Source organism: Barbatula barbatula (genome assembly GCF_947034865.1).
Source record: "Barbatula barbatula genome assembly, chromosome: 15".
NCBI classification, from domain to species: domain Eukaryota; kingdom Metazoa; phylum Chordata; class Actinopteri; order Cypriniformes; family Nemacheilidae; genus Barbatula; species Barbatula barbatula.
Genome location: NC_136778.1, coordinates 8,558,978 through 8,584,630, shown reverse-complemented (window position 1 = coordinate 8,584,630; position 25,653 = coordinate 8,558,978). Strand labels below are relative to the sequence as shown.

Here is a 25,653-nt window from a genome sequence, read left to right as displayed (position 1 = left end):
TTTCTTGTAAATTTGCAGTCTTTTCCCATAATTTTAACATTTCAAAGACACATGACAGAACTGTAAACATTTTGGAAAATCCTGTTTTAGTTTTTTACAGTGGACATACAGTAAAAACAGTCATTGTTTACAACCCTTTACTTGCCTGGGGCAACAAAATTGGCACGCCTCAAATGCATTATGCAGATGAACAGATATGATCATAGCAGAACTCAAAACTACTTATTACTGTTATTAATAAAGTAAATAATAAAAGATCATTTGTATGTTGCAAAACAAATATATTAAGAGAGCAAAATTACTGTGAAAGGTTACTTGACTAAATGCACGTATCTGAGTGAAGGTTCCCCATGGAAGGTGATATTTTGAAAATAATTTATCCTTACCTGAATCTTTAGTGTGAATAAAATACTAAATAGGAATAGGAATAATCTCAAAGTAACCATTTTTTTAATCTCAGAGAGCAATTTATCAAATCCATCCTGAGAGCTAATGGTGCTTTGAGAGGAGATTAGACACTCCTATGATTTGTCTGCCTGGTTTTGAAGCCCGAACCTCCTGAGAAAACATGCTTCCTGGGGCATTAAATTAATCTGTATGGAGCCATAAAAGTGTCTGTTGTCACCAGCCTAATGTATCATGCATACTGTTCTGCAGAAAGTGACCTCAGTGACTCTACTTAAATTCTAAGCAAGTCTCGATAGCACCTCTGATAGATGTCGAGTCAGTAAAGGTGAAATGAGGAAAACCGTCACAGCCCCTGGAACCTTAGATGGTGTTGAATTAACAACAAACTAAATACTTTTCATTAATAAAGAAATATAAAAAATACCTAAGGGAACAATATATGAGCTGTGGAGCAAACTGAAAAATAAGTGTTAGCCTGCTCTTAAAAGAAAACACTCTACATATTACATTTCTGGTACATTTACTTGACTTTTAACGAAAATGTCAATGATATTTACTCTCATGTTGTCAACAACACACAGGACATTCTGTCTAATCCTATACTGGCTGTTTGTTTTCCATTCAACTACAATCAAAGGGACTGAAAAAACAAAAGCTTCAGAAGTCATTTTATTGATTTTGTGCGATCATTTTGTTTCATCTTTTTGAAAAAACTATCTGGAACAACATGATGTTGAGTAAGCCATGACAAAATCTGCATTGTTTGGTAACTTGAAACAAGGTTCTCCTTTCCTAAGCATAAGTTTGTCCCCCATAAATCAAGTTGAGAGTCCACAACACATTGACAAGAGATAAATGAATTCCTACTTAACTGCTACTAATAACCGTCATGTCTCTGACACTGTCATGGACCGTCAGCTGAATATTAAGGACGTATGATAAAGCTCTTACCCAGAAGCTCATAAAGGAGGTTGAGAATGTCTTTCCATGCCTCTCCAGCCTCCTCGCCTGCTAACTCCTCAAACTCAGCAGCACTGTTGTACAGGTTTAGTCGATCAATGCAGATTGAGATCAGCGTTAGCATTCCCTAAAATAATAGTATAAACGGTCAAACAAGGAAGAGTATAGTGTAAAACATTATTATTATTAGATCAAGTAAATGATTAACAATACCCAGAAGATTAAACCGATTGTCAGCATAGCAGAAGACTTAATCCTTAATCATCCTAATACTGTACATGTATTTTTTTGTGATTTAGCCCCATTTCCCAGAATGAACTGAGGCACGACTAAATCCCCAATTTAAGATGTTTTTTCCAATGTCGCCATTCAGTACACAATGTACTGATGTCATATAAAATGTTCAGACGGGTTGAGTTTTTGAATGAATAATAGGATTCATATTAATAACGTATGCCTATTTTTTCTTTCATTTATAAATCACCAGTCCAACAAGGCAAGCAGTAAATGAAATGCAAGTGGTATTCCATCAACATTGGTTCACCTCCTCTTTGAAAAGATCTTGTCGTTTGATGATGGATCTGAGCTGCCTCTGTTTTTCCTCGTGCTCCAGCTCAGAATCCGGCTGCTGGAAGTAAACGATGAGGTCATTGAGCGTCTGCAGTACTTCCACCACTGGCAGATTCACCCCAGAGCCCTTTTCTCCAGTCAAACCATCCAGACCCCTGAGAGCGCCATAACATTTAAATATTTTAAAATATAGTTGAATAATTAAACACAATAATGCACTCATTATATTTGATTTCCACAGCACTCAAAGTTGTGAGGAGAGGCTTGACTGCGTTTGAGCCCGAGAGCCTGGGGCAGCCGTACCTGATGAACTGAGTTAAGAGATGAGTGGTGTTCCGAATGATGCGAGCTGCCCGGGACTCCTCGTGCTGACAGAGCTGCAGAATCAGCCCATCATCCATATGACCCTCCAGAGAGAGGACAGCCTGCGCACATGCCGAAACTTACTTAAACACTCACTGCAACAAAAATGGCTGCAATGTTTACATACTGTATATATCTATTAGGCTTGTTGTGATAGTCGGTGTCCAGGATCTCTGTGTGAAAAGGGCTTTAATTTTGTAAAAGACCAAACTACAGTAGCACGTCTGAACGTGGCTGCTGCATTCAGCGTAAGCGGAACAAGTGTTACAGCAAAATCAGCAGCAGGAGTTCGATTTTCCATCTCTCCATCTGAGGAGAGTGAAATGCCGACTGACAAGATGATGGTGGAGGCTTTTCTGGCAAAGAACATTTAGTAGAATATGAAAGCATTGTCATCAAGAGCCGGTTAAGTATTAATTTTCTTTTCTTTTAAATTTTCAAAAGCCAGTGCTTTGCCATTTATTTAACATACATTTTTTTCGTTTCGTAGTCCTTTCTTATTCGTTCGTTCATTATTTATTTATTTAACGTAAAGGTTTTTCGTTTCGTATTCCTTTCTTATTTGTTTGTTATTTATTTATTTAACATAAACATTTTTAATTTGGTATTCCTTTCTTATTTGTTTGTCATTTATTTATTTATTTAACATAACTTTTTTCGTTTCGTATTGCTTTCTTATTCGCATCTTCGACAACCCCACAACAAACCCCCACCCCGGGTGTCACCGGTACAGCCTGTGTTTTTACAATTTGGGTTTCTTCAACCTTCCATCCATGTCCTCACAGGAAAAGGGCAGAGACGACGAACCTGTCCAGGCTGACTTAGTGCACTTCAATATTCTCCATGTAAAAATTTTACAAAGTGTCACCATAGCAAAGGCCGAGTCCGTTTGGCTGTTAGCTCAGAGTTCAGCTACATACTAGGGAGCTGTGTTATCCTGACCCCTCCCACAAAACACACTGTCGCCATGCCCACCTCATTATCACATTTAAAGCACGGCCTCGTATATCCTACACTCCACACGGCAGCCACTGCGGTTAAGCCTGGGCCCATTCTATGATCCCCATAATCTTTAACGGGATCATAACCAACGGCACATGATGTCTACAAAGATATGGCTGTTATTTGAAGTTGAACGATGTAAGTGTGACCTGGAGGGGGAGCTTAGAAATTTCAGCCTTGTAAAAAAAGCATGAGCGTGAGTGTGGTTTCGCTACAAAAAAAACATAAGGCTCACCCTTCTCTTCAGCGGTCCCAGACGAGAGGATTTTGCATCAGGTGCCTGGTAGGAGAGCCACAGTCCCGTAGACACGTGCATGACGAAACAGACGGAATCGCCGTATTTGATCTCCGCCATTCCCATGCCATCTATATCACGCTTTGGACCGGACTCAACCTTTTCCTGCCAAGGGAAGACAAATTCATGAGTCATGAGATTTCTGTGCCAACTCATTGTCATCTGTTCAGTCGGGACAGTCGCGGTCGATCATTTTGGGGGCTGTTTAAGCTTTATTGAGATGAAATAGACAGTTGGCTTAGTGACCTCTTTGTAAAGCGCTTGTTAAAGCACAGCATGACGAATGAAACTTCAATATACAGTAATGATAAATTCATGCAATGAGAATGCCGTGAGAATTAGCTTTAAGGCTCTGTGAATTTGTATGTATTGTTTGTGTGATGACATGTTTCTTATAGATTTTATGGAAGCTATAAACTGTGATATGTTACTTGTCCTTAATTGCAAGGCTATAGTATACTTTAATAAAGCCCGTTTGCCTGCTAGCTGTAGCTGTCTCCTTTAAAGATCATTGATCAGTCTTATTCGTTTCACTTTAAATTGCTACACAACATTAATCAATAGACAACTTTAAAATGTATGAATCGGACCTTGCTTGGCCTAAAGCAGAAGGCAGTGGCAGCAGTGTCAGACTTCTTTCTGTCCAGTAAAATCAGACCATGATCTTCTGTCTGACCCAGGTAGTGACCGGTGGAGAGATGGCGTAGACGGAAGGGCTGACCCCATCTAATGTGGCTCCCGCTCCAACTGCAATTCAAAGAAAAGCCCAGTGTCCCCTATGAGTCTGTGAGGCTTAGATTGAGAAACAGTATATATATATATATATATATATATATATATATATATATATATATATATTTGCTAAATGACAGAGCTATACTGTAAGTGTTAGCCATATTTTTGCTTCATTATTTGATAGCTTTTTCACAAAAAAGAAAAACAAAATCTTCAGTTTTTTCCATCCACATTCAAAGAGAAGACATGTTCTATACTGACAAGAGGTCCAACTACCCCGTTGGGCATAATTGAAAAAGATAGTGGAGGAACAACAAGTCTGGGTCATCCAAAATGTATCGCCGTCTCAGAATGTATGTTTGTGTGCACAAACAAGGAAAGGGAAGTGTGAGGGTATGCAGGTAAGTGTGTGCGTGTTATTTCACCTTATCCGAAGAGGCTCCAGTCTCCATAAAGACCTGGCCTTAGACCCCCCTTTTCCAGCTTCATAGTTTACCACTCTGTGGGAACAAATGAGAATAGAAAGTTGTCCTCACGATAGATAGATTAGATGGATGGATGGATGGATGGATGGATGGATGGATGGATGGATGGATGGATGCATGGATGGATGGACGGACGGACGGACAGACAGATAGATAGATCTGAATTTACTATTTATAGGTACCTATGTGTTTAGGTAAGATGATCATTTTTGTATCATTCTGTGAACCTCTAACAATATTTAAACAGAGAAACAGGTCAACATAACAGAAAAGATGCTCTGTATTTTCTCAAACCTCAAATACTGCAAAGAAAACTAATTCATATTCAGTTTTAAGCAATACAACAGTAATACTTGTGCATGTATTAAGGAAAAAGTAAAAAAATAAAATAATAATCTCAATTTAATCACAGTTTTCATGTTAGTCTTTCACATTGCTGTTGGATGACACTATCACTCCTGAGGTTTGCTTTTGTTGAAATTCAACAGACACTGGACTGGCCACAATACACCTTGAAATGCTGATTAAATGTGTTAAATTTGGAATGGTCTCTTAATTTTTCCACGGCTATAGATAGACAGACAGACTCACCTCTGTTGCTGTGCACTTTGGTCAGATCCTGGTATAGTGAGACTCTCATCGTGCCCATGAAACAGACGCATCACTTGTCCACCAAGCAGATACCCTTGAGAGGGAATGAAATAGTGAGGTAAACAGTATTTGTGCTTTTAAAGCTAGTACTCCAAGATAACAATAACAGCCATACGTTACTGAGAAACTTAATATTAGAGGTACTAAATGAGAACTCACCCACTGCTATGTTAGCTCTGGAGCAGGTAGGCTGAACATTCCACAGTGTTTGCATGAAAGAAGCATCCACCTGAGTGCTTCCGTTAGAGATGGAGAGGTGCTACAGAAGAGTTAAAAATGTATTTATTAATTATATACTGTATGCTTGTGCTTGCATTAGCTTGAAGACTTGAAAGGGCGAAAGAGAATAAAAGAGACATACAGTAGAGGGAGAAAGAGACATTGATATGGAGCAAAAGAGCAGGAAAAGAGCTACAACTCCCTGGCACATCCTTGAATCTGCCAGCCTATCTGTGTTATCCGGAAGCTGAGTAACAAATCTGTTTTTAAAAGATTATTTATTGTCTAGAAAACACAAAAAGCGACAAACAGCACACTAAGTTTCCAGACCAGTTTCAAGACTCTTTCCATAGCTGGAGAGAGAACCGCGCAACTGACCTGAACAAAGATGCGATGATATTATCCTGGTCAAAACAAAAGAGCAACATTGTAATCCTCAAACTTGACGGTTAGTAGGGCATAAAAACCTTTCTTGCCATATTTCTTTGTCTGAGTGTTCTGTTTTCCCCTGCACATCTACAGTAAGAGAACTCAGACTTCCACCGGCACGCCGAGCATGTCACCGTGACAACTTACTTGATCGAACCTGATGGTCTTCCTCTGTTCGCAAGAGTTATATTAACTGTCAGCACATCTGGCAAAACCATCTTGCCAGACACAAATTACACTATAATGAGAAACTATGCTGATAGGAACTTCTTCAGACCACAGACCACCAATCTATCTATCACATTTTGAACTGCATAAGGTTAATACTTTTATCTGGGAATATTAAATATGAGTTTTTGTGCAAGTTTATCAAAGAATATGGATTAAAGTAGAGTAAGATTAGAGTTCAGAAACAAAGGGTACAGTAGGTACATTAATCTTAACCTCAAATACATCAGGTACTCACCAGGTACCTCTCTGAGGACACACTGACCAAGATGAGGTCATCTCCAATGCGGACCTTCTCACCTTCTGACCTCTGCTTGGATGCGGGATGAATTGTCCACCAACAAGCCTCACCTGTGCTTACACAAATGATCAGTTCGTTAGAGGATACTGTCAGTTTGGAAAAAAGTCACAGCTCATTAATTTCCTATAGATGTAAATCAATGTGCAGCATTCCAATAAAAGGAATAGTTCACCAAAAATGAAAATTCTGTCATGAATTTCTCCCTCTCTAGTTGTTCTAAACCTGTATACATTTCTTTGTTTGGTTGAACAAAGAGAAAGATATTTGGACGAATGCTTGTAACCAAACAATTCTTGGAACCCCATTGACTACAATAGTATAAAAAAATTTAATGGTAATCAAACATGCCAAAGAACTGTTTGCTGTCCTACATCCTTCAAAATATTTTATTTTGTGTTCAACAGAACTAAAAAAAGAGACTATAAAGTAATTGACTATGGTAATCAATGGGCTCTAAGAACTGTGCAAATATTTCTCCCTGTGTTCATCTGAACAACGAAATGTATACGGATTTGGAACAACTCTTTTTTTATTTTTGGGTGAACAATCCCTTTAGATTAACCTGTGATGAACTCAAATACATACCATAAAGAAAATATTCCTAAACCTAGGTGCTATTTTGTCTTGCTAATTCTCCTTATTAATCGCAAAACCCCTTTTCTAAGCTTTAAGATACAGCCTATAGGATTTTGTAGGTTTCTGCTAGCTCAGATATTGATTCAGATATTTATGTTTCTCTAAACTGGGTGGCACAATACACAAAAATAGTAAGATATCTAGGTTTCATTTTGGATCTCTTGGGAAGCAGTCCTAGCACTGCATCTGTTATTTGTGGTTCAGATGTCAATCACAGCCACCAGAAAGAGCCCTTCATATCGGAACAGCCTATAAAGGATGCCTATAAATTAAACTGCACGCTCTGTATTTTTTGTGAATTTTTTTCCTTCTTACCAGTTGATTCTTCTTGTAGGCCAACATCAAAAGACAGCTTGTCTGTTAAAGACCTGGAAGTCTTCAGACACGTCAGATACTAAAGGCAAACAGTAACAGGTGTAATTTCCATGCACTGCATTATGGGTAAATGCCTACTGAGGATCAGTTCAGCAAACCCCAAACTTAAACATGTAAATTATCCCGCTAAAACATGAGTCATGTTGTCGTTCATGATGTTGAAGAATTTTCACTTCAACTGTTCCCAACATACTCATTGATCACAGAATTGATGTGTGTTAGCTGTAAGCAGTGACAGGCTGTCTAATCCCTCTCCCCATTGGCTTCAATTTGTGTGGTGCATTCTCACCATTCCACTGAAGGAATGCCTAAGGAGGATGGCGTGACCATACAGCAGTGTCCGATGTCCACCGCCCTGTGCTGCCTACAGAGGCAGAGAGCGGAATGGTGTTAGCAAACTTAAGGCAGGACTTTAGAGACGCTAGGGGGAAAGGTCACTGTTCTGTTAACTCTCAAAAATAAAGCTAAGACTTTTAAAAAGAAAACATACAGGATGTCAAGATCAGAATGCATGCTGGACGGATGTTAAAATAAGTTTCACGTTCCAATGTTTGAACGAGAACAAAATTTCGTTGTTGTACCGTAGATGAGGAAATGTAGATGGTAAAGAGAAAAAAAACTGAAAAAAGCCCACAAGAAATAAAGGGGGATGGAACATAAAAGGAAAATACTTACCCGTCTAAACCTCTGAGAGCATTGGGAAAAGAGGATAAATATGAAACTCATAATGTAGAACCTCAAAGTTTCAGCTCTGTAGTTTGACTACACTACAATTCAGGTTCAATAAGTTGCATTTAGCAGTAGACCAACCCGGTAACAGACATGCTGGTCCACCCGAAAATGAGTGTCAGTAGCCGGGTCTCCATTACAGAGTTGTGCAAAATTTAAGCAAAGTTTTCTAAATGTCGATTAAAACAATATCGCGGAATGGCAAATAGCAGAGGCAAAGAAGAAAAAACACTGTAAGAAAAAAAATCTAGACACATGATTTGAGAAACATTCCTTCTGGAATCAGCATTCCAGATTATTTCCTCGTCACTGGTACCCCTGAAATTTGATGTTAGAAGTGTAAGAAACACACATCTCACATGACCAGTAATCAACAGTGAGACAGAACGCGTTTTTTGCTGTTTTCCGCTCCTTACGCGCCTCGTGTTTTTGACAGACCGCCTGCAATTTAAAAAACTAAGCGGTTGACGTCATGTTGCCATTTTTCCATTGTCCAATCTAATTAATGGAGAGGTGGGGCTTCTGTTGGGGTGACAGAACTTTACAGTTGCTTGAAACGTCCAGAGACTGCAACAATGGAGGAGCACTTGTGTTGGCTGTGGTGGTCAGAGCGAGCACCCTCTACTTGTACCCGTTTTAAAGTTTCTGCTAATATGACAGTTAACAGCAACTAGAGAGCTTGCGTTATATTCCTTGACTGACAGAACAGCTGTTTTGGTTGTTCCATAGCAAACGAAAAAGAAAAGGCGCGTAACGTGTGATCGCCCGCTAAATACAACTGTCCTTCCTTTATAGACTATGAGTGTGTATCAAAAACTGCACTCAGGAAATGTACAGCACTCATTTAATGTACCCCACAAATCTTTAGGAAAGGCATCTTTATAGTGATATATGTACAAGCTCTGCATAATGCTTCTACTAGACAGTAGTGTTAGCACAACAGCCACACAGCAGCGAGCCAATCCGATTTATGCTGACAATCTCATTTCAAAAGCTGCAGTTAAAAAAAGAAACATGAAATACCTCGCATGCTGAGAGGAAAGTGAACAAAGCGTTATAATTGCTCAATGCACAACATGAGCTGGTAAACTTTATTTTTGGATTTGCCAAAAATAATATTCGTCTTAAAAATGGGCACGACTTTCTAACTTTTACAAGTTCATTTATCTTCTGAGGGGTACAGGAACATTTTCAAGCTCTAAAAACGGATGGGGGAGACTAGTCTAAAAATGACGGTTAGATTTGATAAATATAACCTTAGTTGGGTTATATCAGGACAGGAGTTAAAAATCACACTTTAGTTCATCCCAAATAAATGTCAACCATTAACATTAACAGAAAGTTACACAAGAGATGTAACTTGTGTCTTCTTTTATAGTTTGTATTCATGCATACTTATTGGTGAACAAATTGTAAACGTACCCATCGAACAGGTTCAGGATTCTTGCAACGATAAACAAAGATACATATATTATTAAAGAATGCAGTTTTGAACAGCCTCGCCACTTCAGTACAGTCAGTTCATTATGTTTCCCGGCGTACAGATGTCAAATTATGCAGAAGCATACTATTTTTATAAAGCACCCTTTCGACGGTCTTGTTTTTAATAAGAGTGGTTTTAAAATATCCCCCATGTTCGTTCTGGAAATAAATGCTGGAAATATATCTTTGTGAAGCCAACAAAACAATGAACTGAGTAATGTCAAAGGATGAGGCAAACCATGAGCATATATAAACAGTATTTCTATTTTAATAACTTGAACATTACGCATAAGTGACATGGAGCAATGTAATTAGCCTATGCAAAGCCACAGGTGAAATCATAAGCAATGACGAGAATGCTTTTGTATAAATTGGCCTGTATTTCATTAGTAAATACATATTTAGATTAACATGAGATCATGAATTTGCATTAAAGAGATAGTTCACTCAAAAAAAAAGTTCTGTCATCATTTATTTATCGTCATGTCATGCAAAACCTGCATATGACTCTTTCTTCTGCATAAAAAAAGAAGATATCTCTGTAAATGGGAGCCAGTTTTTTTTGGGAAACCAAACTTTCTTTTGTTCCGCAGAGAAAAGAAAGTCAAAAAGGTTTGTATTGACATGAGGGAGAGTAAATAATGACTTTCGTGTTTGGCAGAGCTATCCTTCCATAACTCTACAAGTGTGAATTTGAGTGGAGAATAACAGTTCATGGGATGAATGATCTATGGTCAATATTTTTCTATGTCACGATTCTTGATAACTTACCCTGAAGGCCATACAGAATCCAGAGGAGCTACGGCTGATTGGATAGCATTGCAATATATCTTTCCAGCTACACAGTATAGACGTGAGTTGGATACTGCCAGACAGCAGCTCATAAGCAAGTGCATTAAAAAACAATTTGGTCTGTGCCAAGAATAGTTTTTTTTCTGTTCATGCACCTAAATTGTAGTGTAGTAAATTAATTTAGATTCATTCTCCCATTAGACAATGCTGTGATAAGGCACTAACATAAAGCATAAACCTGAATTAAGGATTTGCTTATGAATGTTTAAAAGACCCTGACAAATAATGCTTTTATAAACATCTTGAATGCATTTTAACACCGTTATTTTTTTCAACTGACGTGGTTTGTGACTACGAACAAACAAAAACATTTGCCCAGGAATAAAGGCAGAGATACAGTATATCGAGTATAAACACCCTTTAATCATAGTGATGTACTGTATGAACTTACCCCTTCCCCGCACTGGCCGGCTAGCATCTCCTGCAAAGCCCTCACCGAGAGCGATTGCTCCAGCACAAAATTACAGATGCATAGGTCAGGAGGAAAATACTGAGGAGAGAAAAATAACATTTTGGTTATCTTTTTATCACGGATAAAAGCATGTAACTGGTGGGGGTATTAAACCATCTTTCATTAGGCCTAGTAGATGTTTCTTCTATTTGTATTCATTAGGATTAGTTTGGAGGGCCAGTGGGGATTAACATTATCAAGTGGTGAGCTTCCACCTTTGGTCTTGAGAAGTCATTTCCCACCCTTCATATGTTTATCAGGGCACTATTTAAAGCCCCTTGACTGTCTGGTTCAGCTATCTAGAGAAAGTGAACATTCTATCACCTTCTAATAACTAGCACTCACTGGAATCACTCTCACAGAGTTTCACCGAGTATACAGTATGCTTCATTCTTACTAAGATCTTCCTCTGAGTGGAGAAATTAATGGTGAGTTACGGTGACCTTTCACCTCTGAGGTTAATGTGAAATGCGAGTAGGGAGAATGTGCTAACCAGTGTGACATATGCCTCGGAGTGAAAGTCTTCTGTAGCCTTTTAAAATAAAGACAACACTCTGTGGAAGTGTTATGAGTTACAGCTCTCCGTTAGGTTGTGTGATGACAGTTTATAAACACATAAAAACGCTCAAGCAGTTTAATAGTGCATGCTACAAGCCCTTCATTCAGAATAATAATTCAGATAATGTTTCAGTTATATTATATTTATATATTGTTCTCGAGCAAATGCATTGAAATTTTTTTTAACCTTTGAAAAAGTGATGTGATAATCATTTACTCACCCTTTTGTCATTTCAAACCTGTATGACTTTCTTTCGTCTGCAGAACACAAAACGAGATATTTTGGAGAAATTTACCAATTTGTATTGGTTTTGGCTCTCTACAATAGAAATGAATTCACATTTGTGTTCTGCGAAAGAAATTCATATAGGTTTGAAATGACAAGAAGAATAAAAATTTTGGGCGATCACTTTAAGACATGTTCTGAGTATGTTTCACACTGGAAATTGTTTTTACAAATCAGATCTTATCTAATGACCACTGAGACTTACACAAATGAGTATGAAAACGTACTTTCCTTGAATATTACACAAATGAGTATGAAAACTTAATGTCCTTGAATATCTATATCCATTATCTTTATTTATGTTTTTCATAAATAATGTGCTTCCATTTTTAGCTTTACATTCAAACGTGAATGGTCAGTCAATTAAATACATGCATTGTAAGTGAATGTACTGACATATATCATTTTAATCTAAAAAGAATAATTTGTCTGCTGTCCAAGAATATGTCAACATTTTTACATGGTCCAGCAGACAGTGTATCTAGCCACAGAGATGCCCACACATCATGTTCTGCCTTGCCTCTTAGACGCATAGAAAATATGGTTCAGAGAACAAAGATCAATTGCAGTTGCCATGGTTTTTTGACTGTGTGACTCTCTTCCCATTAACTTTATTGTATTTCTAGAGTCTGACATATCCAAGGCAAATCTCTTTTTAACTCTCCCCCACTCAATATTCCTTAAAGCAGCAGATACACATGTCAAACATGTACTGCATTTGTTAATATCTTTCACATCTACTACAATGCAGCTGTTTTTCACAAACCAATTCGATCGGCATTGAGGTTCTTGTGGGGGTTCAGGTACATTAAAGCTGTGATTAGTTTTTTCGTGGAGTGTTACCTTCGCCTCTGATGTGGGCTCCAGATAGCACAAGCGGTTGCCGAGTCCTTCTGCTGAAAGGCAGAATTTGCGATTCTCCTTCTGGATGGCAGCGACACACTGCAGCACCACTTCATCATCCTGAAGCACGAAAACAAGCGTTTGATTTTATAAGCAAAGAAAAAGCAGTAAAACAGCTGGATATATGGCTCGATGTGCACACTCAATGTTTTGATCTTAAAACTAAAACTGTTACAATCATATCTGTGAAAACAGTAATATTAGCATCATTAAACCTAACAATGTTTAAAGCAATTGAACATTTAAAGCTAAAACTATGGATTACATTTACATTGCACAAACATATTTTAAATACATAAAGTCCCTCAAGAAATTGTGAAATGTGAAATGTTTAATTTAAAACAATTGTCAGGGTAAAACATATCTTAATATAAGTGTTCAATTATCTCTAACATTTCTTAGAGAAAGAAAGATTGCAGATGTTGATATCACTAGAATCCAGAATTAATCTCTGTAGATTCTGTAGCATCTCTCTCTCTCTCTCTCTCTCTCGCTCTCTCTCTCTCTCTCTCTTTCTCTCTCTGGGGGAATGTATTGATTTCTGTCTCATTTGCAGTTTCCTGGTCAGTCCTTTTCTTGTTTACTAGCTAACGTATTGCATTAATCGGAGCGGATGGTTGTCATGGTTCTGATGAACCTTTTTTTTTAAAGGACTTTATCACAATCATGTGTGGTGGATCTCATTTTTTTCATTACAGTTAATAAGATGAGAGCTTTCTAAATACACGCAGAATGCATAACAATCTGTATAGATTTGTATATTTGGCCTCCAGTTACACTATTTACTGCTTTGACAGTAAAGTGCAGTAACAATGAGTTAATTAAAGTGATAGTTCACCTAAAAATTTAAATTCTGTAAACATTTATTCATCCTGATGTCATTTCAAATCTGTAAAACTTTCACATCTTCCACAGATCACAAAAGAAGATATATTTAAGAATATTAACTTGCACCCATTCACTTGCATTAGTGTCGTTTCCTAAACTTCCTTTGTTTCCTAAATCTATTCTTTTGTGTTCCGGGAACGAATAAAGCGATGGGTAAAGGTGAGTAAATGATGACAGAATTAAAATTTTTGGGTGAACAATCCAATTAAAGCAGATGCCAAATCAGCATCAGATGCAAACAATTTAACTGCGCCTGACTCCTTTTTAACCTAATATATTTGATAATAACCCAAGAGGTTAGGTTTCAGCTGGTTGGCAAGTTCAGTAACTCTTTTTAGAGTGCTACACACGTGAAAGAGAAATTTTTCTTCGTCTGCTGCCCTTTGACGTCACAGCTCAGGAAAATCAGTAGAGCAGGGCTTGCGCACGCTGTTGTGGTGCCAACAGTTCATCAGCGGTCTAAAAATTGGCTCAAAACCAGATGCAAAGAGGTTTTAAATAGCATATCGACTTGTTTAGAAAATCTTTCAAATGCTTGTTGCAATGATAATTTGTCTTGTATTCAACTATTAAAAAAACAATAACTCGAATATATTGCTGCTGTCCTTACAAAATCTTGGATATCCAAAGTCAGGGTCCGAATTGGGAGGTCTGGGGCGGTCCCGTCCACTCATAAGGTCTAAAATAATGAACATTGGGGGTCCCCTGGTTTTTAATTTTTGGTCAAATAACCATGCTTAAACAAAACACTATTGTTTGTTATTTCTTTAAATGTAATAAGGGTAATTTAAAATGGACTATTTCAAAGTGGAACATGTCAGACGAGTCCAAATTTGACATTCTTGTTGGAAATCACGGACGCCGTGTCCTCCGGGATAACGAGGAGGGAGACCTTCCAGCGTGTTATCAGCGTTCAGCTCAAAAGCTATTATCTCTGATGGTACAGGGGTGCAGAAGTGCATATGGTATGGGCAGCTTGCATGTTTTGGAAGGCTCTGTGAATGCTGAAAGGTATATAAAGGTTTTCGAGCAACATATGCTTCCCTCCAAACGACGTCTATTTCAGGGAAGGCCTTGTATACTTCAGCAGGACAATGCAAAACCACTGCAGCTATTACAACAGCATGACTTCGTCGTAGAAGAGTCTTGGTACTGAATTGCTCTGACTGCAGTCCAGATCTTTCACATATAGAGAACATTTGGCGCATCATTAAACTGTCATGATTCTGCCTTCTCTTGTCTTGATTTTCTGGTCTAGGGGCAGAATCATGACATACCCACGTGTTTTATGTGGAGAGAAACATATTATTGTCAATCGGGACATAATAATATGCGTTCTCTCCAGTCTCGTCATTTGGCCCCGCCCCCTCGTTCCTAGTATAGCTTTCCTCCTGTGTCTCATTACCCACACCTGCCCAACGTTATCTCCTTTGTTAGTCTCCCTATTTAATGCCCTCTTGTCTATTGTCTTGTGCTGGTTCGTTGTACTTGTTACCCCGTCCTAGAAGCCTTGTCGTGACAAATACTTTAAAGTCTAGTCTTTGAGTATTCGTGTTCGTGTTCGTGTTCGTGTTCGTGTTCGTGTTCGTGTTCGTGTTCGTGTTCGTGTTCGTGTTCGTGTTCGTGTTCGTGTTCGTGTTCGTGTTCGTGTTCGTGTTCGTGTTCGTGTTCGTGTTCGTGTTCGTGTTCGTAGTTGAGTTCTTGTTGAGTCTTTAGTTTTCAGTTTATCGTGTTTGTTATTGTGTACTCCTTTGTTACCCCATCGTGGGTTTTTGTTTTTCTGATTATATATATATATATATATATATATATTAAAGTCCCTGTGTTAACCCCTTCATCACCGTATTGCTGCCTGCACTTGGGTTCTCCTACCACGTTCCTGACATAAACGAAAAATATGTCAAAGATGACCACAAACTCTTCAGCAGCTGGAAACCTATACAAGGCTAGAATGGGATCAAATTCCAACACCAAAACTCCAGTAACTCATAGCCTCAATGCACAGACGTCTTCAAACTGTTTTGAAAAGAAAAGGAAATGCTACACCATGGTAAACATGCACCTGTCCCAACCTTTTTGAGACCTGTAGCAGGCATTACATTTTAAATGAGCTAATTTAGGGGATAAAAGTGTAACATTTCTCAGTTTAAACATTTGCTATGTTATTTGTACCCACATTTATATCAATCTACACATAACGCATCTATCTACAGTACAGCATTATCCACTAAATGCAGCAAAGTACTGTTTATCTTAAAGAAAAGATCTTCACTTTCTCCCCTCCCTAGGTCCCTGACAAGGAATCTGGTGAATCTGCAGCAAAGTGATCCAGGGCAGAGCAGCAGAGCCATCTGCAAAACAGCTAAGGGGCAGAATCATAGTCTATCTATAGGGGTGTTGCGTGTGCAAGGACGACGGGGGGTGGGGTGGGTATTGCTCCAAATCTCAAGGGTAAGATCCAAGCAAACTCACAAAATCTGTCCATATTCCAGACTCAAGACCGCCTGACCTACTGCCAACCCCACCTGCGGCACGTGGACAGACCTGACAAACATGCTCCCATCAAAGCTATCATCCCTGCAGGTTCAAACACAGGTGCAACAGAGCAAAAAGAGGGTTCCTCTGCCCTCTCCTTCTCCATGCTCTGTGTCTATCTTTAAGGACATGAACAGGTGTGGGTGTGCAGCCTGAAGCCTCCAGAAGGTGTAACTCGAGAGGTCCTGATGTGCTCTGCTGCCAAATAAATGCTCACAACTCACCCGGCCCTTCCACTGACGTGAACTTGAGAGGTGGAAAGGTGAATATACCAAACCGCCCCTCCCACAATGCTATTTTGAAATGTACGCACATGATCCGTTTAAATCCAGAAGAATTGTTTAATCATTTGAAAATGATGTTCATGTATTTCCAAACACCATTTTCTTAGTACTCTGTGTCCCATGACTAGACTGGTAATATCTATTGGACAAACGTAATTTGCACAGAAACTTGTGTTGCCATGCAACAATCTCCTGTTGCTCAAATACACATCAATCTCAATGTCAATCTCAACAATCTCAAATACAAATGTCCTAAATTTTTTACTACCAAAAAGTGTAGTCATCTCAACTCAAATGAGCAGATTCCACTTGTTCCATAAGTGCTACTTTTGTTTTTAGCTTTTGTTCTGCACATCAATGCTGACAAATACTGCTTACTAAAGGGATAGTTCAGCAAAATATATTGTCATAATTGATATACCCTCATGTTATTTGAAACCTATATGTGACTCGTGGTATCTGTGGAGCAGAACAGAAGATTTTTGGAGATATGTCTTTGTCCATACAATGGAAGTGAATGGGGTCCAATTTTGTTTGCTTACAAACATTCTTCAAAATATCTTATTTGTGTTCTGCAGAAAGAAAGTCATACAGGTCTGGAATGAGATGAGGGTGAAGATTATTAAATATTTTCATTTTGGGATAAACTATCCCTTTAAGACCAGTATGAAAACATAACAAATCGTTTTGAACAAATCAGAGCATTTTTGGAGGTCAATTGTCCTTTCTTCATCTCAGTTGACCCTTTATTCTCTTCAAGTGATAGTTTACCCAAAAATAAAAATTCTGTCATCATTTACTCACCCTGTTGTCATTTCAAACCAGTATGACTTTCTTTCTTCTGCAGAACTCAAAAGAAGACTTCTTGAAGAATGTTGATACCTGGCCACCATTCACTTGCATTGGTTTTGTATCCATACAATAGAAGCGTACAAGGCCCAGGGCTGTTCTGTTACTAACTTTCTTCAGAAAATCTTCTTTTATGTTCTAAAATAGTTATAAGCCTACAGGTTTGGACTGACAAGAGGGTATAAGTAAATGATGGGTGACATTTTAGGGTGAAATATCACTTTAATACGTCAAATTCCATGCCAGCTTCTGCCCTTCAGCAAGCAGGTGGCTTCTGTCCCTTTATCTGACACCATAATGATACGTGTGAATGCAATGAGCTCTCATCTTTATCACCTCTATATCAGCATTCGGTTAATCTGCAGGTTCCCCAATGTTTTCTTTTTCAAAAATTTAAATATGTTCTCCTTGAACTTGCAACCGAGGTTTCATACAGTAGCATTTCCAAAACTGGACCAAGGACCCTATTCATGAGCAAGAACCGTTGACCCCCTTCAGTTCAAGCCTCTTCAAAGATAATATTTTTTACATTCCAAGCAAGGGAACTTCCCAGACCATTAAAAGAAGGCGTTGACAGGCATGTAATATAGAACATAAATGGGGGTGCAGAGCCGTACAGTGCGACATAAAAAAGATTTCAGTGCTAAGACAAAAAAATTTAAAGTAGCACATGTGCGATACAGTTTGGCAGATGCATTAGACAGAGCTGACTGTTTGTGTCATTGTGCTTGTTCGTGTGTGAGGTTAACTAATGGTGCACCACTATTTATTGTTTTTACAATTAAAACTTTATTTCCGGCTGCATCAAGTCCATCAATCTAGAGCCCTATGAATCATGTAAGCGGAATTCTACTATTTAAATATGTCCTCTGCTTGTTCTGCGTGTCTATGAGTGAATGAGTTGCGCAGTTTAACATGTTGCGCCAACCCGTCAAAATGGAAATCTGGTTAATTTCAACCAAATGACAAAATATTTACTTATAGTAAATTCATTAACTGTAGTAAACAATATAGTATACTGTAGCCTGTGCTACAAAACGTTAAAACCTCTGTAGCACCGGTGCTATGTGCAAAAAGTTAAAATACAGCCCTGGGGTGAGTGGGTTTGTACAGACAGCTGCTGAGGTAAGAGTACCATGTGTTAAAAACACTTAAATTTTTGTTCACAATTAGCAATTTTAAACAAACCTCCAGTGTATTTAAGATCTCCAGGGCTACACAAACCACCGAAATGCTGATGCAGATGTAGAGAGCTTGAGGCCTTATTCAAATCACTTAAACTGTTCTATATAAAAGTGTATGTATGTCTGACTATTGTAATTTAACTACACTTTAAACACATTTCTTTCAGGATGTTTGAATAGGGTATTCATTTATTAAAACCAGAGTGTTTGGAGCTCCACAGTCTGTGGATGAGCAATTATAACACAACAACAGTGGCTGGATTTAACATAAATGACGTTTTAGACTTCCAAAGGCTACAACTGTAAGGGTCTCTAGTCTTTGAGCTCCAGCTGATATAGACCATCTTTGTTGGCAACATCATTCATACAAGTATTCCTGGGTTTCCGGCAAGGAGACACTCCAGACCGGGCATTCGCCCTGGAAGGGCACCGTTTGGGTTTGGCCACAATCTTCAGCGGAGTCCCGAGTCTCAGCCGAGCTAGCCTCACCCCCCAGTTTGCCAGTTTGCCTTTGTTGATTTTAACAATGTTCTGTTGTTTCTTGGCTGTTTTCCAGTCTGTTGTGTCTTGTTATTAGTGTTCCCTTAGAGGATGCCAGGGGCATCCTTTTAAGTGGGGGGTACTGTCATGGTTCTGCCTCGTCTTGTCAAGTTTTTCAAGTCCTGGGCCGGATCATGACAGTACCAGCTGTTTTGTGTGGAGAGAAACACATTATTGTGGGTCACGACATAATGTGCATTTTCCCTGGTCTCGTCTATGTCCCCGCCCTCTTGTTACCTCATTAATTATTATGTTATGGTTTCATGCCCCTGACCTGTTCCCTGCTTGATTTGGTTTCTTATTTAATACCCTTGTGTTTTCTATCCTGTGCTCGTTCGTTTTGCTAGTTTGTCGTGCGTCTTTTCCTCTTAGTCAAAGTCTAGTCTAGTCCAGTCAGTAAGTGTCAATTGTAATATTTTTATGTAGTTTAGTCTAGTACAGTGTATTTTTTCTGTCGAATATATGTTCTATTATTTCGCTGTCTGTATTGTTTTACCCCCTCATGGTACTTGTTCTGTAATTAAAGCCTTTGTTTTTCCATCACCGCTGCATGCGTTTGGGTCATGTCCTCCCACTGACATGACAGAAATGTATTAAAAGTGCAAAAGACATTTCACCTGTGCTGTCACGCAGCCTTAAAGAGCTATGTCCTTTTCGAGTCCTTGAATGACACAACAGAACTAATGCTGTGATGTTTTAAAAGGAGTAATGCTAAAAATGTGTTTGGGTCAAGAAATAAGCTTATGGCTGTGGATGTTTGAGAGAGAGAGAGATTTACAGACAGCTATAGTACTATAGTACTGTGCCTTCAACTATAGGCTACATCCAAATGACAAATTGCATTACTCTGCAGTATAGACTTACTTTGCCCGTATTCCGCAAAGAAAAATGCCTCTAGCAAGAAAATAGCCAGCGTGCATGCCTGACTGACCTCCATTTTCAATACAAAAGGGATACAGATTCTCCCGGAAGACACATTTTTTTGAATGTGAATAAAATACTGATGAGTTTCGGTCTGCATTCCGGCCTTCACCATCTTGTGGTTTTCAAAGAGCACTGGGAGAGACCCAGGTTAACTTCATACTGAGGGTCCTGTTCGGAACAACGCCTGCGTGCCCTTGACAAAGCTGTCAGCTCCAGGGCCCCCCATCTTGGTGCCAGGAGGCCTTATGCATATCAGACATACAAAAACTATGTGGTGACGTTCAGAGACAAGGTTTAGCTAATTGCTTGTGAATTTTCTAGCAGTTAATGAGCGCAGCATATATGCCGCTCTGATGTAATCCTGTCAATAAATTATACGCTAAACATACTTTACAAACGTTAGTGCCGTAAACACCTCCACAAACACATTTGGATCTGAGCAGTTGTGCTGTCATTCACCACAGATGGCTTGTATACTGTCAGGACAAACCAAAGCTGGAGGGCAGTGAGAACAGAGACGTCGGTTTAATTAATCTGTAGGAAGCTCGTTGCGCTTAACCTGACACATGAAGCTCACAGGGAGGACAAACCACCACTCATCAGCAGTTCAATCGATTTATGTACCGCCATTCTCGGCTCCGGCCCAAAGCTCTGTGGTTTACCATTTTACCTGGGTGCCTCTCATTACTCATTGGCTGGAGTTATCAACCCTTGGCATAGTCTCCACTGTCTCCACCTCAATTGCAGATCAAAGATACAGACCCCTAAGAGCTGTCAAAATAAACAGGTGGGCTGCAAATATACTGTACTACAGTACTAGTGTAAATTGAAGGCTGTTTGATGCATTTAAAAATGATTTAATTCTTATACAGTAGAAGGACCAGAAAAGTACAACCAGGCCTCAAGTCTAATTAAATAACTTCTCTGTTGTATTGGTCTACAATTCAGTCTGTTTTGTATAAAAACTTAATATTTCGACCAATAATGTGATATGTAAAATGCATCTTAAAGTGCTAAATTATAAATGCTAATATTTCTGTTCTTATTGTAGACCAATCTAATAGGAAGGCTAACAGCTTTGATAATATTGCACAATTTCTTTTGTCATATCATTTTAGTAGACGTTTAGAAAAGTTTGTTACATTTCAGCATAAATGTTAAAACTGTATAAACATTTATCATAAAGCATAACAGCTGAATTAATTCACTTCACTCTAAATTCTGACTTTGCTTTTTTTCAAAATATATTGCTGCTGTTTTATGAAAACTTGCATCTCCATAGTTTGTTATTTAAATTTTTTGCCACAGATCATTATAATTAGTCGTTCTTTATGTTTGTCACTGGGTTTTGCAAATATCCAACGGATGAAAAGTATTAAAAAGTGCCTGTAATTTTTGATAAAGTATTTATACATTGAAAAGGTACAGTGTTTTATCCATTCCATGTAAAAGTTTGGACACCCAAGGGTTTGGAAGGACAGTGATGATATGTGCAAGCTCCTATATTTCAATTTAGTGTAGGGACCAAATCTCACTATTAAGAAGTTGCTTATTAGCATGCATATTATTAGAACAGTGGCTGTTTATAGTATTTCTAAAGCACATATTCTGCATGAAAATATTCTACATCCCTAATCCTACCCAATACCTAAACCTAACAACTATCATACTAATTAGTAATAAGGACCAAATTAGGATTAGTTTATTGACGCAAAAGCCGTAGTTAATGGTTTGTTAATAGCGAGAATTGGACCTTAAAATAAAGTGTGACCGGAAATATGATTATTTCATGGAAGCCATGGCTACTACAGTAACTAGTGATTACACATTTACAGATGAGACATGATGTCGGTACTGAATCATAAATGGATGACCTACATCTGCCGCAGTAATATCTAGTATCTAGCAGTAGCAATAGCAGTATCTAATCAATGTATGGTCAGCATAGTTTTAATGACCAATATCATGGCATGGTGCTTCCCGTAATGTAGTTTCTCAGTAAGAAATTTAAGATGTACTGTGATATGTCAGCCTACAGCTCCTACTACCACCCTGTCTTAGGCTTCAGTACAGGTAAACAGCAGCCCCTTTTAGGCTGCTTTTACATAAAGAGGAGCCAAACTATGTGATTATGTATGTGTTCTTTTAGAAGTCATTAAACTTGTTTCAAATGAGAAATGACATGCTCCTATGAGCGTACTCATATGATATATGATGTATACAGTAGCAAAGAACTTGCTACTTGAATATAGAATTGAAAGACAAAATGGTCACAATTTCAGTATAGTGGTAATTATCATTTTTACAAAAACCATTAACTACAAATTTTTCGCCTGTAAACTCTTAATTTATTGCGTATTAATAGTTAGTAAGGTAGTTGTTAGGTTTAGGTATTGGGTAGGATTAGGAATGTAGAATATGGTCATGCAGAATATGTGCTTTAAAGTACTAATAAACAGGCCAATATGCCAATAATATGCATGCTATTAACAACATTTACATTACATTACATTTAGTCATTTAGCAGACGCTTTTATCCAAAGGGACTTACAGATGAGGAAACATTGGAAGCAATTATAACAACATAGGCAACAAAATACATAAGTGCATCAAACTAGTACATTAAAGCCTAGCACAGTATACAACGCTAAGATTTTTTTTTTTTTTTAGAAGGAGAGGGAAAATCAATCAGAGACGTGTTGACGGAAGAGATGCGTTTTTAGGCGTTTTTTAAAGATGGCAACCGAGTCTGCTGATCTTGTAGCAGCAGGTAGATCATTCCACCAATGTGGAACGGATCCAGAGAAGGTACGGGAGAGTGACTTTTTTCCTTACTAGTTAATACTAGTAACTAGTTTAATAGTGAGAATTGTCCCCTATTCTGAAGTGTTACCTCCAAAATGAATCTGATAATAATAAATGTCGTGGAAAATATTACAAAAGGTGTAAAAAGGCTTATAAAACAGTACTGATGAATATAGTTAAGAAAAAATGGCATACGTTCAGCTCTCACACAGCATGTCTTCCGTAAATCTAATGATAATCAAGGCCAGGATATGTTATACTAATCCAGGTAATCGCTTATTTTTTTAATATCTTAGCGCGTTGTTGACTTTAAAATATGATACTGTGCAAATAAAAATGGTGTTGAAACATCAGTGGTCTGGCTCGTTAAACTAGCTGACGCAATGAAGTGTAGAGCCGGTGCCTGAGAACCGTATGTATGTGTGGTGGAAGTATTAACTTTTAAGAGGCTAAATTTAAACCTGGGAATGCAGAAGGCTTCCAGAAAAACATAAACTCCAAATAAGCCTAGTACTGCCGACTCAACATCTGGATTTAGAGAAATTTGGACGAACAATACTTTCAAGATCCATTTGATCAACAATTACGACGTAAATCACAGAAGCTCCTGCTTTAATTTACAGGTGCATTTGAGTTTGGCTAAAATGTGCCACAGCTGAAACTGGTTAAATGTTTTGTTGCTGTTCTTTACCGATAACCGTAAATCACATTGTGATTGCCTTGAGTATCTATAATCCCCCTCCACTTATTTTGTAAATCATAAAAGATTTTATGCTTCCATTAACTGATGTCCTACCAAGCATATCACCTAATATACTTTAGTGAGTTTAAACCTTCGTTCATATTCATTAACAAGAAAGTATTTGCTACATCATGAGCAAAACAGAACATCAGGCAGTTGCATGAAGAGTAACTGGAGAAACATCGGACTGCTGTATTTTTATGTGAAGTGAGCAGCCGCCCAGCAAGGACTGAATTAGAGCACCTTCCACACAAAAGGTGTGGTGGTGTCTGCTGGGCACCGCTATTCCGTCAGACTGTAACCTTCACTGCCAGAGTTGTCAGTCTAACGCTTTAACAGAAAAGCCACACACCTGCCTCATGCAAGATCCTATAATACATGACAAAATAATACACTGTTGATTCTCAATTTATTAAGAACTTGGGAATACAACAAAATACAACGTTTTACACAACTAATACACCCGCATCAATGTGTCACATAAAATGCATCCAATAAAATGTGCACAATTCCCATGGCTCAGAGAATCTGACGTTGTGTGCCACTGCAGCACCCCAGTCAGCCAACATTATCAGCAAAGAGTGATGATTATAAACGATTAAAGAAAATAACCTTTCAAATAAAGCAAGCGATCCAAACGACACAACAGGTCGCCTCAATTTTCCTAACTAGCTGTGACGGTAATTCACACCGCGGTATCCTGTCCTAACATATCGTCTACACAGGTAACAGCCATGCGCCACGGCATGTAACCAATCTGCGTCGAAACACAGAAATAGAAAGTCCTTAAGAAGGTGAGAGGATCGTGTCAGATTTGATGTAATCGCATCTGACAAGATATTATGAACGTACACAGAGGGTACTTCTGTGTAGAATGAAACCCAGCGAATTATAGTGACATATAACGCACGGGCGCAAACTTCATGTAGTAGTCGCGTGCTCGGGCAAACACAATAAGGCATTATACATGTTTTATATGTTCTAGACAAATCATACACATACAACTCTAATCATTGACAGATACATAAATTGCACCTGCACCCTGCGCCCATGGGCTTTGACCACAGGTGCGTCGCGAGCGCAAACTCGCACCTGCATGAGGCAACTTCCAAATAAGGAAATAATAGCCTACTCTTAATGGAAGCTACGTTGATTATACACAATCACAATGAAAATAAACCATAATGACCGCTAAGAGAAATAAATCGTGCATTAAAACATTTTTGATGTCTCAGCATAGTCTTGATCGTAATTACCCCTCAAGAATGCGCAAAAAGACACGCAAGATTTTCTTTGCGAAATAAAAAAGGATGTTTATACTTACAGTTCGCAAGAACTGAATTTCATCTTCCCCTTCACCACCTTCGGCCATGGCTGTAGAAGAGCCTGCCTAGACCCCGAAAGCCACCACTGACAGCGAGCAGCGGAGAGGCGCTTCTGCTGTCCTGCCGATATTAGCATAGAGCTCCATCCAAAGCCATATAGGGGAGCGCGGGCAAGCCCACTGTTGCGCGCCTGTCACTCGGTGTCACAAGCGCGCTCACGCTATTCCCCGTGCAGTGGAGCACCATCGTGAGGACAATCTTATATGCATCACCTTGCAGGATGCTAAAATAAGTCAATAAAGGGTTCAAACTGTCCTACAAGCATTCTGCGCTGTCGTTTAGAAACATGTTAAATTGTTGAAAAACTTTTTTTTCATTCATTTTCACATTGTAGCCTACTTGTTGTTACCCCAGGAAGCGTATAGCCACTAATGGGGATCCGAATAAATAAAGATAAATTATTTAACAAACCCTTTAGGACAATGTGTTCGACAACCTAAAATTGCATTTGACCTGTCTAAATGTGATGTAGAAGTTGCAGACCATGACGAGCTTTGATTCGTTAATGCTATTTATGTATATGCTCTGTAAAACAGAGGAAAAGCTCGTTTTAATTCGTTGATTCGTTTTAGTTACATTCCACTTGACGGCAAAAGTGT

At 38.6% G+C, this 25,653-nt stretch overlaps 1 protein-coding gene across 1 annotated transcript in view; it reads right to left on the bottom strand.

The window, feature by feature from the left end:
• Positions 1–25,041, bottom strand: part of ryr3 (ryanodine receptor 3) — a gene marked incomplete at its 5' end in the record, with an annotated part of 73,308 nt that extends 48,267 nt beyond the window's left edge. The window contains 14 exons of the mRNA XM_079474811.1: positions 1,360–1,495; positions 1,913–2,093; positions 2,242–2,363; positions 3,539–3,703; positions 4,168–4,345; positions 4,759–4,833; positions 5,410–5,503; positions 5,629–5,728; positions 6,584–6,696; positions 7,598–7,676; positions 7,947–8,021; positions 11,112–11,210; positions 12,859–12,978; positions 24,994–25,041. Of these exons, the coding sequence (XP_079330937.1) occupies positions 1,360–1,495; positions 1,913–2,093; positions 2,242–2,363; positions 3,539–3,703; positions 4,168–4,345; positions 4,759–4,833; positions 5,410–5,503; positions 5,629–5,728; positions 6,584–6,696; positions 7,598–7,676; positions 7,947–8,021; positions 11,112–11,210; positions 12,859–12,978; positions 24,994–25,041 (1,585 nt within the window). The remainder of the gene's footprint in view (positions 1–1,359; positions 1,496–1,912; positions 2,094–2,241; positions 2,364–3,538; positions 3,704–4,167; positions 4,346–4,758; positions 4,834–5,409; positions 5,504–5,628; positions 5,729–6,583; positions 6,697–7,597; positions 7,677–7,946; positions 8,022–11,111; positions 11,211–12,858; positions 12,979–24,993) is intronic.
• Between the last annotated feature and the right edge of the window lie 612 nt (positions 25,042–25,653).